Genomic DNA, 15,189 nt, shown 5'->3' on the forward strand with positions numbered 1-15,189 from the left:
AAATCAGATGGTATATGTGTGTACTCTTGACCAAAACCAAAGTGTAGAGATGTAAGACAGGTGGAAAGGACATCTTTCTAATCATCTTCCATTTGTGTACGAGACAGAAAGAGATGGAGATACAAATTTAGGAAGATAAAAAGGTAGCAGGGAGGGTGTGCTAAAACCTAAAAGAGTACTATTATTTTTCTATTCGGTGGGGTTTGGGGGTGCATCCCTGTTGTAATTTGTCCGATTCCATGTATCTATTCATTCATTCAACTTCAACATGGCCTCCTCTCCTCTGTCCACTTTTTTATCCTCTCTGCAATTTCAATAAAAACACAAAGAGAGTTCAGTCTGACTTGATGCTACTCTTTAGCAACTAGCAAGCATGTTCATGGCGACATGTGTAAAACCCAATTAATAGATTCTATTACCATAATGACTTATCTGTCTCTTTCACCTTCTCACCATCCTAGCTCTTTTTCCTTCTTTGTCATTGTTGTTGAAGCATTGTTTCTCCCCTTTCTCTCTTGTTTCTCCATTCATACTCTTTTTCTAGTTTAATCCCATCTCTTAATTCTTCAGTTTTGGTTATGGATCGACTTCCTTCCCTTTACCTCCCAAGTCCCATCCATCAAGATCGAGAATGAATTACTGAAAGAGCAGGGTCAGACTGTTTCTGCATCATCACTCAGACACTCACCACCACAAGATTGATGATGCTATATTTCTCCAATATCTCCACCTTGTATTTAACTACAAACTAAACACCTTTATCGAAAAGAGCCAGCATTGAAGAATACTCTTGCTGACTTGCAGTTGTATTCTTTGCTCACAGGGTCCAGAGATGTAGCTCTCAAGCTGTTCACAAGCAAACATAAAATTGAAGAAACTCCTTCACAGCTGAAACGAGAAAGTTCTAATTTTGCTCTAATTCATCATAGAGCATAATCAATTATCTCCAAAACCGGAACCCATTTACTGAATTCATCATTAAAATCTGAATTGAAGACAAGCACGCAGACAGAGGAGATGATTTAACGTCCCTACTTGTTTGTTACAGACAATTACTGAAATCTTACTTCACACTTCACAGTTCACACTTAAAAGGAAAATGGAAGTGTGAAATGATAGAAGGTTTAATTAATGTATGCTGTTCTTGTAAATTGAAATCTAAAATCATGCACCTTTCAGTGGTTTTATTGCTGAAGACAGAAAAAGTGAAAGCTAAATAAGCTCGAAGCCAATTAGCCAAACAAACATCTAGAGAGAGAGAGAGAGAGAGGCCTGAAAGTGAGTACACCATCCAAGGAGTTTATAGCATCTTTCCTCTTGCCTTCCTACCACTGTACAGTTAGATTCATTGAAGATGGGGTACACAAGCGTTACAGACTCTGGAAAATAAGAAAGAACAGAGAGAGAGAGAGAGACTCTTTCAGCCCTTGAAAGAAAAATTAAAAGGGCTAAGCAAAAGACTAAGCAGGAGAAAAAATAAAAAGGAAGAAAGAGAGGACATAGCACACTTTCACACTCACACTCCAATTCAGCACTGATAATCCCAAAGTAAAGCTTCAAAGCTGCTTGGAATCAAGCTCTCCGGGGCCGATATCTGATCAGGAAAATATCCACAATCTTCTCCACTCTGCAACCACGTCGGAGGATAGACCCAACCATCAACCGAGTCAACAAAGATAAAATCGTTCTGCGACTCGGGAGAGTCAAAACTCTCCCCTAGTCTCGGTAACTCCACGATCTCGCTCAATTCATCGGGCGTCGTCTCTAACGACGACAGTGACGATGATGACGATGATGACGAAGACCTTAAATTGAATTCCTCCATGGCTGCGGCTTTTGCTGCTGCGGCTTGAACGTCGCGTGGCGAGAGTGATGCAGGCCGGGGCAACGATCCAGCGAGTTCGGGGAAATTGAGAATCGCGGAGTTTCCTTTGATGCTCAACGCGGCGACATCGTGGGCTCTCGCAGCCATTTCGGGGGTTGGGAATGTACCTAACCAAATCCTGGATTTTTTGCGAGGCTCGCGAATTTCGGAGACCCATTTTCCCCAATTGCGCATTCGGACTCCTCTGTAGACTGGGTGTTTGCTGCAATCTCTCATCCTTTTGATCTTTTTCTGGTCTGGGTCCTGTAATTTAGCCTGTTTTGATGGGTCTGAAACAGAGGATGAAATGGAGGACGGAGAGGATGGAAAAGAGTTACTACTGCTCTCTGTCTCTGAATTATTTGGCAGTTCTGTCATTGTTAATGGTGACCCAGGTTATGATTCCTGGGGAAAACGAAACCAATAACAGATTTTCTATTATATGAAATCTCTCTTTTCCCCCACTATTTATCTTCTACTTGAACAGGCTCAGGGCGCCAACCGTTCAAGTTCGCAATAGTTGTACGCACAGAATAGCAGCTCAGAGTCAGGACTATATGACATCATGCGTACAAAACACACACAGGAGAAGGAAAAAGAGACGTCAATGCAAATTCAGAAGTCACGGATCACCGGAGAGACGGGCAGACTTGAGGGAGTGAATGAAAGAAATAAATGAGCGTCCTTGTTTCTCTTTGTGCTAATGACTCAAGAATGAATCCTATTTCGAAGCAAGTCTTGCAGAACAAACATACACACACAGAGGGAGAGCAGGCGAGCGAGAGAGAGAGAGAGAGAGAGAGCGCGAGAGACACAGAGAACTAGTAAAGAGGCTAACGAGTATCACACATTTTCCAGTAGAGGTAGAGAGAAATTATTAAGACGCAGAGAAGGATTAGGAGGAGAGGAGAAGGAGGGAGAGAGTATGGGAGAGAGAAGGGTGAGAGGGTTTTAGTAGAGAGCGGAGGACTACGTGTGCTTTTCACAGCGACCTCCAACCGACCTCATCTTTCTCCATCATATTGCAAAGACACACACAATACTAGGGTGTTGAGAGAGAAAGAAAGCGAGACCGAGGGAGAGGGAGAGCGAGCGTAAGCCTAGTTTTAGGCCAGATGAGGTAGAGAGAGGGGTTAGAGAAAGACAGAAGAAGGGTGGGGTTCGTGGGACCCAGCACAGAAATGGGACTCTTATGGTACAATGAGGTCCCTCTCCTCTTGTTCCGCGCAACCCTTCATTAAATTTCGCTTTTTCAGTTTCACCCCTACTTTCCTGTTCATTCACCTCCTTTTCATCTTGTTTTTAGGGCCCCTCCCCTAAATCCCACATTGACCATTCTGTCCCTATTTCTTCCGTTCTCAGCTTCAACTTGCAAATTACAAATGGATCGACGAATCGTATCGGATATAGCTAGATTCAAATCTGATTCGTTTATATTCGAATTGGAATCGCAACTTCCCCTTTACATTCAATTCGAATTCGGATTGCAATCTAATAGTAAAAAGCATAAATAATAAAATTATATATATTTATATTATACATTAAATGAACTAAAATTATATATATATATTATATAATTTGAATCTAAACGAATCAAATTATATTAGATAAGATTTCTTGATCTGATCAAATTCGAATAATTAGATTCCCTCTATAGCCATATTCTCCTTGGTCATAAATCACTAAGGATTTGTTTGGATCCGATAAGAAGCGACAGCTGAAATTGGATTCACAGAGTAGTGTACAAGTTGCTGGGATTCTGTTGTTTGGCTCCATTTCCTTAGTGGAAGCAAATTTGGAACTAGCGATTTTTTAGATTTGAGTGGCAAGTGTTAAGGATTTTAAAATTGTTAGAAGGGGTTTAGGCATTTTAGTTTTGCAGAATTTAGATGGCATTCATTCTGCTAGACTCTAATTCTTCAACGATCCAAACACAATCTATGACCTTTCACAACATATGACTTGGTGGTTGCAAGTTCTAATTGGTTTATTTTTAAGTCTCTATTATTTTTTAGTAATATATGCATATCAATTTATACAAGATACAACAGGGGTAAATACATGAAACCAATCCTGTTGAGTTGAATTAAGTATGACCACATGGTCCTAAGGCTCAGTTTGGAAAGAGCACAAATGTAAATTTATAAAGTGTAAAACCTTATAATTTTTATGTATTTACATTGTATATATTTATATTTGTACTCTTTCCAAACTGAACCTAAACTGATTAAACTAGAGGACTAATATACTAACATCTGCACAAAACTTCATAGATTGAGGCTTGCATTTGATTTTTGTCCCACTCCCACCCGACCACCCCTAACCTCCAATCCATAAAAATGAAAAGAATTAAGGTTGTGTTTGGTTTGATGAAAAAATATGAAAAGCATAAAGTTAATGGAAAATTATGAGCATTTTTATAGAATTTCTGAAGAATTTTCCATTTACTTCCATTTTTTTCTTACTTTCTATCAACCAAACATAGCCCAAACATTTCATGAAAGGGTCCACTCCCATAACAATGAAATTTTTAGTATATAATTGAATATTTTAATAAAAATATCCTAGATATTTCGTCCGAGAGTTGCATATTTATGAGGGTATCTTGAGTTTCTTATTCCATCCATATTAAACAACCCAGAAAAATTAAAATAAATATATATTTTTTCTTTTATGGTTGTTAGTGATGTAGTCAAAGTATTTTTTTAAAAAGAGGTACTTTTTCTTGTATCGCATGAAACTCCACGTAGGGTTATGAGCTGGGAAATAGTTTAAGTCGTAATCGTACAGCTCTAGTTATTAGATAGGGATAAATAGGTTATACTCCACTTCAGAAATTTAAAATTACAGTCTTTTCTTAATCTATTAATAATCCTTTATAAATCACATCTTGATCGTAGATTTGACATCGACCTACGGGATTCATCCCATTTGTACCATGAGACTCAAATTTCTGAGGTGGACTGAACAATAAAAGTTTGATCCCAAACTATACATCAGAGAGAGGGAGAGTAAAGGCTTCTCTTTCCTATCGATTCATTAAGTAGGATTTTGATTTCGATTTGACTCCACTGAGTTGACACCAAAGAATGTGGTGTAATGAATTATTTATTTTGTTGCTACTTGGTGTAACGTATGGATTAATTGGTGCAGTAATTTTTTAAGGCAAAAACTAAGGCCGCGTTTGATAATTGCATGGTCTTCTCGGCTTCAGCAAGTTCCAAAGAACACAAGTCGGTCTTTTTCTGTTTAGTAATCAAAATTTAGAAAAACGAGAAGACGTATGCATAGAAAGATTTAAATGAAGTTTTCTGATCTTTATATATGATATATAATATATTTTTTTAATCCCAAATTTTAGTTCAGGTGGAGGGACGATCATCTTAAATTTTATTAACCATTTTCAAAAAAAAAAATTATAATAATAGGGAAGGACTTAGCCCGTCTTGTCTCATTACCCAAACATACACAGCTCTCCCTCATCATCTTCAAAAAAAGGCGTAGTAGCAAAACCTAGTTAATTCTAAAAATCCAAATTATCTTCATGAATAAGACGAGCCAAATCTCTAGGAATTTGGGAATTGCCATTGATCACTTTAAGTGTGTATCTTTCATCAATTCCTGTATTATCTAGGAGATTAACACAATGATTTCCTTCTTCTGGTAAGATATGGGTCCACCTAATATTCATTCTCTACACTAAGTTCTTAATCCTACGCAAAATGTAAACAGATTTGACTCGTATGATATAATAACCTCTAAACATATTTTTAAAAGTCCAATAGATGGAATAGTCTTTATTTTTATAGGCAAGACCCCCAAAACTTAGACACAAATGTAAAAAAACCTTTACAAGGCTTGTACTTGTATAGGTTCCTCTACTTTTTCCTTGAAACGAAACATAGCCTTATTGTGTCTTTTGATCATATGGGCTTCCGAATTGGTTGCACCTATTATGGTGTACGGTGCATATACCAATCCACACCAAACCAAAACCTAGAATTGATGGGTTGGCCCTGAACCAATATGGATTAATAAGCAACCCAAATCCTCTCTGTTAGTGTAGAGTGGAGACCCTTGTTGTCTTTTTGATGCGTGGATAAGAAATCAGAGGTTGGGTCTGCGTTTTCAGTATTGTTATAACCAAACAGATCTTTAGCTAAAGCTGTAGCAGTTGTAAAGCAGCCATAAGATGAGTTGATAGGGAAGTAAGTAGTTCAAAGCTACCTTCATAAGAGAATGCGAACAATTACTTTATATTTTTTTTCCGGGCAGCAAATTAATGTGAGGGTCTCCTTTTTTTCATTAAAGTAGTGTTTGTATAAAAAGTCTGTGGGATGGGATGGGTCCCAAACCCAATGCTCGGATAATTTTGAAGAATGTGATGTGTATAAATTCCAGGCAGCTACTTTACCTCCCAAAATAAATGATCAACAACTTACGTTTGTCATCCATGTTATTATCCCATCACCAAAGTGGGTACTTGGTACTTTCACAAAATTTTGTTTCCTCATATCCATAACCACAGCCACATGTGTGTGCTGCTGTGTATTTAATTTACCAACAGATGGGCTACATGGATCTAATAAAAGTTGGTCTTAATCTGCATTTTCCAATATTGGGCCTACATGGATCTACAATACAAAAGTTTGGTAATTTCTCTTGCTAGTTATAGTAAAGACCTTGGGATCAAATCCCCTTGCCACTTGCCACCAGGATTTGGGGTTAATGGGTAAGGGGGATGGGTTACTCCGAATTCGGATTTGTTTCTCACGGAGCAGGCCTCATATCAATCTCATAAAACGTTGCAGTCGCGCATTGAGATGAGTGAATGTATACATATGGGAGATATATCTGAATTCTGATATACGGTTGCAAATGCTGTGAAGTTGGTGTGAGTGTGAGATATGCTATGTGAGGAGCAAATCCGGCCTCGGCTACCCGGATTGTGTAACCCCGTGGAGCAAAATATATACATTGGGCCTATTTTTTGAGAGGCTTGAGAGGTAGACGAGGACAAGACCAAGTATGAGAGCCCTGAAACTTAAAAGGGATTTTTAGACTACACATTCCTTAACCACACACCTTCATGGCTTCATCGTAATCGTACTACTGTTGGCCTCGTGATGGGGATCCCCTCCAAGGCTCCAACGAAGCCTCCCCACTTGACTTGGATGCTTGCGCCACAAGCCCACTACTTGTTTTGGTACGTTTACAGTGCAGCCTGATTTCTAGCAGTTGCACTTGTAATAGAACCCACCAACCCGTATCCCAAATTCTGCATCTAATTGTCCAGATGCCAACAGCCAGGCAGCCAGCCGATCTGGTCCACGAATTAAAGGGCTTGAATCTAATAATGGCAGTGACCACCAGCTAATGGTGGTCATGGTCAATTACTCAATTTAATGTCATTATTAATCATAAATCGTTTAAATCTTCTAAGCTCTAACTACCACCTATATACAATGGTTATATTGTTTCTATTTTGGATTAAATTTTCAAAGGAGATACTTGAAACCAGAAGAAGAAAAGAGATATTGATATTACATTAAGAGGGTTATGTACTTTATATTGATAATCTAGCTGGGATGAAGTATAGCTACGGTCTAAGAAACTTACAGGATGCATGAAATGAAAACCCAACCTTTTCTTTTCTACTGGGTTTATTGATTCAGAAGAAATTAAGTAGGATAGCTAGACTAGTTTCTTTATATGGAAAGATACTTGGTGGTCAACTTTTCATTTTTTCCGGTGAAGCTCTTCTGGATTGCTTCGATTAGAAACCCCTTTATTCAGACTACTCTTCTGAGAGCCATTAATGGATTCACGATGAATCGCATCTCTTGGTGCGACTAAAGCGAATCTAATGTTATTCTCCATTAAATTGTTTCGATCGGCATCCGTTTGTATTTGTTACGATTCATGAATCAATTCGACCTTTTTGCTGAATCCAAGAAAGTTTGATTTTTTCGCTTTTCAATATTGCTTTCTTTATTCATTTGTTTTTGTATGTTGCTTTGGAGAGGGAGAGAGAGAGAGAGAGAGAGAGAGAGAACCAATGCAGTATCCTATGGGGGGTGGTGGAGTTAGTTCAGTTATCCGCTCTCAAGTCTCACCAAAGTATAAAGATAATGCGAGAGGTAGTTCAGTCAGCATTCTATTGGTCCACGACAGGGCCCCATCAGCAAGTTGCACCCTATTCACCAACCAATGTTTGCCACGTACTGATTGCTGGATGAAGCTTATGAGATATTTTGGTTTTGAGCCTTAAACTGTTCAATCAAATTAAACCAAACTCATTTGTTTTTTAATTTATTTATTTGAGAAGAGGCCAACAGGCAACACTCAATAAGCAAGCACCAATTTCAAATTGGCTGTGTATTACAGCAAAAGAAAGAAGCCCACCACCACCTTGGAATTTGCCTTCCAAGCCAGACCTCATTAACTCTCCCCAAATCCACTGCTGGACAAAAATAACTAGTTCACGAGCATCCATTTGTTCTGCTTCTGCCACCAACCAAAACAGTGGTAGGCCCAGTTTTCTTAGAATGCCTCCTCATCAATCACGATTCATGATTCATGAATCACTCTCCCTCCACTCCATAGACCATGCATGGTCCATTCCTCCTGGGTCAATACTGCCCATCAAAGATCAAACCATTCTAAGCCGTGGAAGCCATCCACCTAGCACACCCTACCTACCCCTAGTGAGAAGACTTAAAAGACCGTTGTTACTTAGTTGTGATGAATTTCAAAACATGGCGGGGGTGTTTCTGTCTTATGTTAACACTGTACATTAGGGGTTGTTTGGAATCTGCATAAGAATGAAGTCATCCTATACTTTGTTTGTGAGATACCTTCTTATATATGTATATATGATTGAATAGGAGATCAGTAGGATTGTATTATGGGCATAAACTTATTTTAAACAAGGTTATTTTAGGAGTTTCAGCAAAATCAGCTCATTTTCCACTTAAATGACACCCCACCAGTGAAATAATTTTTCCAATTTAAATGATGAAGTTGTCATGTCAATTGCCATCAAACGCCCCTGGAATCAGTTGTGCCTGAGGTCTGTGGACCTCCTTATTGCTACGATCAAATGTCCCCAATGCAACATGACGGAGACCCAAACAACTCTTCCCATATGATGAATTGGCTTGGGTCACTACATTGACCTAAAAACCTTTGAAGCATCACCATTGTCCAACTATGTGGTGCCAGAATTCCTGTTCCATGAATAAGACTGATGACCCCAATGCATTAACTTCTCCTACGGCATAAATCATGTCTAATGGCGTGGCTAATATTGACTTTTGTAGCTTAGTTAATCGGTTTTTGTCGTGGATTATTTATGGATTTCCTTTTTCCCCATCGCATTTAAATCACAATTTGTCCCTCTGGATTTGAAGTTACAACCAAACCAATTCACGAACATGCATGGCAAGTTGGCAACTACACATTTCAAATCAGCCCCCCACAATATTGTCCCCCACAAAGTCATACAGTACATCCCTGCCGTGTATTGGGAGCATCTCTCAATGATGACATCATCATCGAGAGATGTTTCCAATACATGGCGGAAATGTGCTGTAGGACATTGTGAGGGGTTGATTTGGTCTCAATGTATTCAGGGGTTGAATTTTTTATATTTCGTAATAAATAAAATAAAAGAAAAGAACCAATATTTTAACACAATCTAGTTGCAACATTATACCACTCGTAAGAAATGGATTGAACATAAAAGCTTAAGCTGTTAGATGAACTTCTTGAATTGCTTTTTTTTTTTTTCTTTAACATGCTCTTCATGTGAATGCTTATCAGAATTGAATTGTGGACAATTAAAAGCCTATTTATATCTTGTACTGAAATTTAATTAAATATAATAGAGGTAACGAATATCAGACACTCGACCACTTGTTCACAGGCTTTGATACCATCTCAAGAAACGAAACTGTTCAACCTAAAAATTTTAATCTGTTGGATGAAAATCCCTAAATAGGTTTTATTATTTAACACCCACTTTCTAAAAGAGGAGACACAAAGGCATTGACCCCTTCTAGAAAAATACTACAAGATAGAAGCCTAACAATGAAGTAGATGTGCCGTGCAAAATTAACATCGCATATGTAAACAAATCCAGCCCAATAATTAATGACACAAAAATCTACGTCTAACTAAAGCCGAAAACTACTCAAATTATGTTTCTGTAGTATCTCCACTACAAGTATTGAAAAAGAAAAATTAAAGTTTTAAAAGCCCGAACGTACACGAATGAGATGACTAGACCAAAATTAACCTACCAAATAGTTATATTCCAAAATCTGGTAGAGCCAATCATAATATTAAAATATACTAATTAATGGGATAAGATGGAAATAGAAGTTTGGGAAGAAAAGAAAGTCATGGACGCATTTACCTTAATTAAGATAAATAACAGGTAAGCCCCATATGATATCATATAACATAATGAATAAACATTTCTAGAAATAATGGACTTTGAATTGTACAAGTTACAGGATCATAGGCTGAAGAAAGGGTCTACAAGTAGTCGGGTTCATAGGTTTATGACCAGTCGTGGCTGGTTGGCTGGCGTATATGTTATATAGGTTGGGTTTGGAATCCTTCCATTTAGTAGTGGTCCTTTTAGAAAATCTAAAGAACTAAAGATAAGTATGATCAAGCAATTAGAGTACACATTCTTCTTTTCTGTATTCACTTGCTTTTTCAAGTAAAATTCTACTAAAGCCACCCAAAAGGCTATTATTATTATTATTATTATTAAGCTAACATTATTTCACTCTGATATTTGGCATATTATTGGGGTCATCTTTTAGGGTGTTTGATTTCGTGGGCATTTATTTAATAAACGATGTCATATATGTGTCACTTCAGCAGTTTTATTTTCTTGCTCTTTCGTATGCATCAAGAATGGTAAAAGTGGACTTTGATTTTTATGCACGTCTACCGTTTGAGAATGCTATTTTTTAAAGCTTCTACAAATAGTCAAGCGTTTTTTCACTATTACGCTGATGTAGAGCCTAGTGATGCCTATTTGTCATAAATTGTTGTAATTATTACTCTTGTAAATGCAGAAAAGAACGTTGTAAAGTTGGTCAATGGAAAAAAGATAACCATTGACCAACATTCCCAAACTTATTTTCCAACTAATGAGACTTTAATGCTTTCATTTGTTCAAGGAAACAAAATTAAATGAGCAATTTGATATATAAATCCAAACAATTTCTGATCTTTTAATCAAAGAAACAATTTTTGGGTGTATGGCCTATTGGCATTATCGTACAATAATATAAGCTTAAGGATGCAATAATATTTCTAAGTTTTTCTATTGCTTTTTTTTCCTAAAACCTAAAAAGAATCTTTCAAATACAAGCCAATGTGATTGCTATATATTGATAAGAATAATTAAGCATATATATGGTAAAACAATAAGTGTAATGGTGAAGTATCACTTCTATGTTTCTCGTTGGCATCATCTAAAATGAATATATATATAAAGCTAAAATGTGTACAAAGGAAAGCATGAGATGCAAGAAATGGAAGTTAACAGTAACTTTTGCCTCTTTTCTTAGAAATTACAAGAATGCCACATAAAGACAAACCCCCTTATGTGATTGACTTGTAATTCCCCTATGTTATTTGAAAATTATGGCAATGCCATATATAATTCTTTACGATTATGCCATCCTATAAAATAAAATGCCATCCCTCTTCTCTCTCTCTCTCTCTCCTCCTATTCTTTATCTCAATGTTTATTTATTCATTCATTTATTTTTTATTATTATGTAAGCATTTATTTATTTAATAAATTATTTTAAATCAATAAAATAAAAGAGATTTGACATTGAGAGAGATTTTAATAGACATTTATTTAGTTACTACTACTACTATTATTATTATTATTATTATTATTATTATTATTATTATCTAATCATTTATTTAGTTAATAAATTATTTATAAATCAATAAAATAAAAATATATTTGACATTGAGAGAAAGATTTTAGACTTATTTATTTATTTTACTAAATTATTTATTTACTTTTTTAGAAATAAGTTACTAACAAATTATTCTCACCCCTTGAGCAAAATATTTAGCTAGGGTTGTCAATGGGTCAAGTCTGACCCGATGGACCCAAACCGATTGGGCCGATTCTAGTTCTGGGAACTGGAACCAACGAGTTGATTCCGGGTCCTGATATAGGATCCCAATTACTACTGGTTTAGAATATATATATATATATATATACATATATATATATATATAATGTATAATATATTAAATAAATAAATTATATATATACTATGCATATAATATATATAGAATATTTAATATATATTATACATAAATATTTATTTTTATTTATTATAATTGGCTTTATCAAGTCAAACCCTGTTGTCTTGACAACCGATTGGTTCAGTTTTGGTCCAAAAATTACAAACCCTATTGGGTCTGGGTCCAGATCCGGGGAGCATGACCAAACCATCGATCTTGAGCCCAAGCCCGACCACCATATAAAGCCTGAAGTTTGACCAAGAAATTGAGAAAAAAAGATTTGTATTCTTTATTTGACAACAATATTGATTTATTGATATTAAATCGACTTCAAAGTGAAAATTTTAACTATTTATTTATTGTTTTATTTTATTAAATTAAATATATTATTGTCCATAATTTTTATTTATTTCATTCAACATGCACTCAATATTTAGGGTTGTCAATGGGTTAGTTTTGGTTCTAGATAACTTGGATCAGTCCTGTCCCAATAATAAATGAAAAGTTACTTATTTATTTTATTACAATAAATAATTAATTTATGTATTTTACAAAATTAAATAAATTATTATCCATAGATTTCTATTTATTTACTTTAGTAAATAATTTATTTTACTAACAAATTATTTATCTTTCTCCCCGAGCCAAATAATTTAGGGCTATCAATAGGTTAGGTCTATGTTAGGCAAGGGTGGAGCTAGGAATTTTTTTATGAGATGGGCTAAAATCTATTTGGGGGTAATTTAGGGCTATCAATAGGTCAGGTTTGGGTTGGGAAGGAGTAGAGCTAGGAATTATGAGGGGTGCCAAAATAAATATGGATGGCCATTTGGAGAGGGGGGGGGGGGGGGAACCATTGGGGTGGGAAGTGGGAGAGTGGGAAAATATACATGAAAAGTAAGTATTTGTTGGGCCATACGGGGGCCTTGGCTCCTTGGGGTCCCCCTGTCTTTGCCCCAGGGTTGGGATTAAACCTATTCATAGGCCACACTAAACTTTGCTTTTATATCAACGAAACATATTCAGGCCCAAGTCTGAGCATGACTGGACCACCGGGACTATATCTTGTGCCCAAGTTCGACCCCCATATAAAGCCCAAAGCCTAGCCAGGAAATTGAGAAAAAAAATTTGTATTTTTTATTTAACAACAAAGTTGATTTATTTATATTAAATTGGTTTCAAAATTGAAAATTTATTTATTTATTTGTTATTTTATTTTATTAAATTAAATATATTATTATCCATAAATTTCTACTTATTTTAAGTAAATCCTTTTTCCTAAAAGCTTTTAATTAAAAAAAATTGGCTAGTGTGTATATATATATATATATATATATTACTCAAAATATAATAATCTTTCATGTTGGACTCTCTAGATTTGTAAAAATAATATAATAAGCTTTATTAACAGTAGAGAAATAGCTCCCAATACCTTCGACTTTAATATACATGTCCTCCTAACACTATTTTTGAGGGGGCTTTATTGAATGAGTATAGAAACTTTAACGACATTGAATGGTTGTAACAAAAAATATTAATAATCAAGTCAATTGAATATTCTCTCATTCTCTTTCTCTCTGCTTCTCTAGAAAGATTGTACAGCTATTTGGATGCGAATTTTAACCACATTTAATCGATTAAAGTTGAAGAACTGGTTGAGTTCATTCAAGTTTGTGTCAAGTCTTTCTGATTCTTCATGGTAAAAATCCAAGTGGTCTTCCATTTTGTCCCTTCTTTATTATTGTTGTCTACTTGGATGTTATGACTGCCCTTGGGAATCAAAAACAGGTGGTTTTACCTTCACAAACCACAGCAACTCTCTCTCTCTCTCTCATATTCAATGATGTTCAGAGCTCATTGACCTCTGCAGTCTGCAGGATAATATTTCTTGTACATAGAAATAGGGAAGCACAGCTTGTGACTGCATAAATATTGATTCACAGCATGTGTGGACACCACCTAGAAGAAAATGATTCACGTTGCATTTAAAGCTATTCACTGTTCTAGATGGAGTTAGTACCCTGTTTCTTTATATATATATATATATATATATATATATATATATATATATATATATTAGACAACCCCGAATTGCTGCATCTTAGGAGGCATTCACCAACATAATGGGCTTTGTTTTGCACAACAAAAAATAACTGCCACATCAGTAAAATTTACTGACGTGGCAAAAAAAATCTTTCATAAACACTCTATAAGCTGTGTTTGGTTTGAAGGAAAAAATAGGGAAATAAAGAGAAAGTTAAGAAAACCTTTACAAATCTTGTATAGATTTTCCTATATTTTCTTTCTTTTTCCTACCTTTTCCTTCAAAAAAAATATAGCCTTAATGGATGGGATGGTGAATTCAGATTCCATGAAAAATTGAAATTAAGGAAACACTTTTACTTCATTTAGTGTCTTCGATTTTCTGCACATGTCAATTGGGCTTGGGCCTGGGCCTGGTTAGCAGCCTTGTACAACGCCCATGTTATGATATCGTGAAGAAAATGTAGGTTCAAATGCTATGCACTAACTCAACCTTAATCCCAATTATTCTTGATTGGATACACAAATCTTGTCCCTCCCTGTGGGTTCAAATGCCTTTTTTTTTCTCTTTTTTTTATTAAATAAAGAGACTGGACTTCACTTGCATTTATGCTTTGGAGAGATGGGTGGTTAAAATGGTTATTGATCCTATTCTTAGGATCGGGGAAGCTGGCCCAAGTCCTTCTATATCATCAGGCCCATATAGGTTAGAGGTAAACAAATTACGTTGTTTTGGATTGGGCTGGACTACAACTTAGCCAACCCAATTCAGTTCTGATTTGTCTTCAACATGAGGAATGCAACAACCACCGAATAATCCAACAGGCCCAGTAGTGTAGTTTATAGATATTTGGTTAACTATTTATTGGTAATTGGATGGAGATAAAATCTGGCATCTATCAAGTCCTGATGTTCCCTCGAGTCGGACACGGATACTTAAATTTTGCTACTCTGGTCGTCAATGATTTATTGTATAAACATCCCTT

General features: G+C 36.0%; 1 protein-coding gene across 1 annotated transcript; it reads right to left on the minus strand.

The window, feature by feature from the left end:
• Positions 1-1,151: 1,151 nt before the first annotated feature.
• LOC104592095 (dehydration-responsive element-binding protein 3-like) lies at positions 1,152-2,964 on the minus strand. The gene is made up of 2 exons (XM_088893871.1): positions 1,521-2,964; positions 1,152-1,379 (listed from the first exon to the last, which is right to left on the minus strand). Exon 1 carries the CDS (start codon positions 2,240-2,242, stop codon positions 1,529-1,531), a length of 714 nt encoding a protein of 237 aa, XP_088749997.1. The 5' UTR covers positions 2,243-2,964; the 3' UTR covers positions 1,152-1,379; positions 1,521-1,528.
• Positions 2,965-15,189: the final 12,225 nt, after the last annotated feature.

Source organism: Nelumbo nucifera, chromosome 8 (assembly GCF_055504915.1).
Source record: "Nelumbo nucifera cultivar China Antique chromosome 8, China Antique-T2T, whole genome shotgun sequence".
Taxonomy (NCBI): Eukaryota; Viridiplantae; Streptophyta; class Magnoliopsida; order Proteales; family Nelumbonaceae; genus Nelumbo; species Nelumbo nucifera.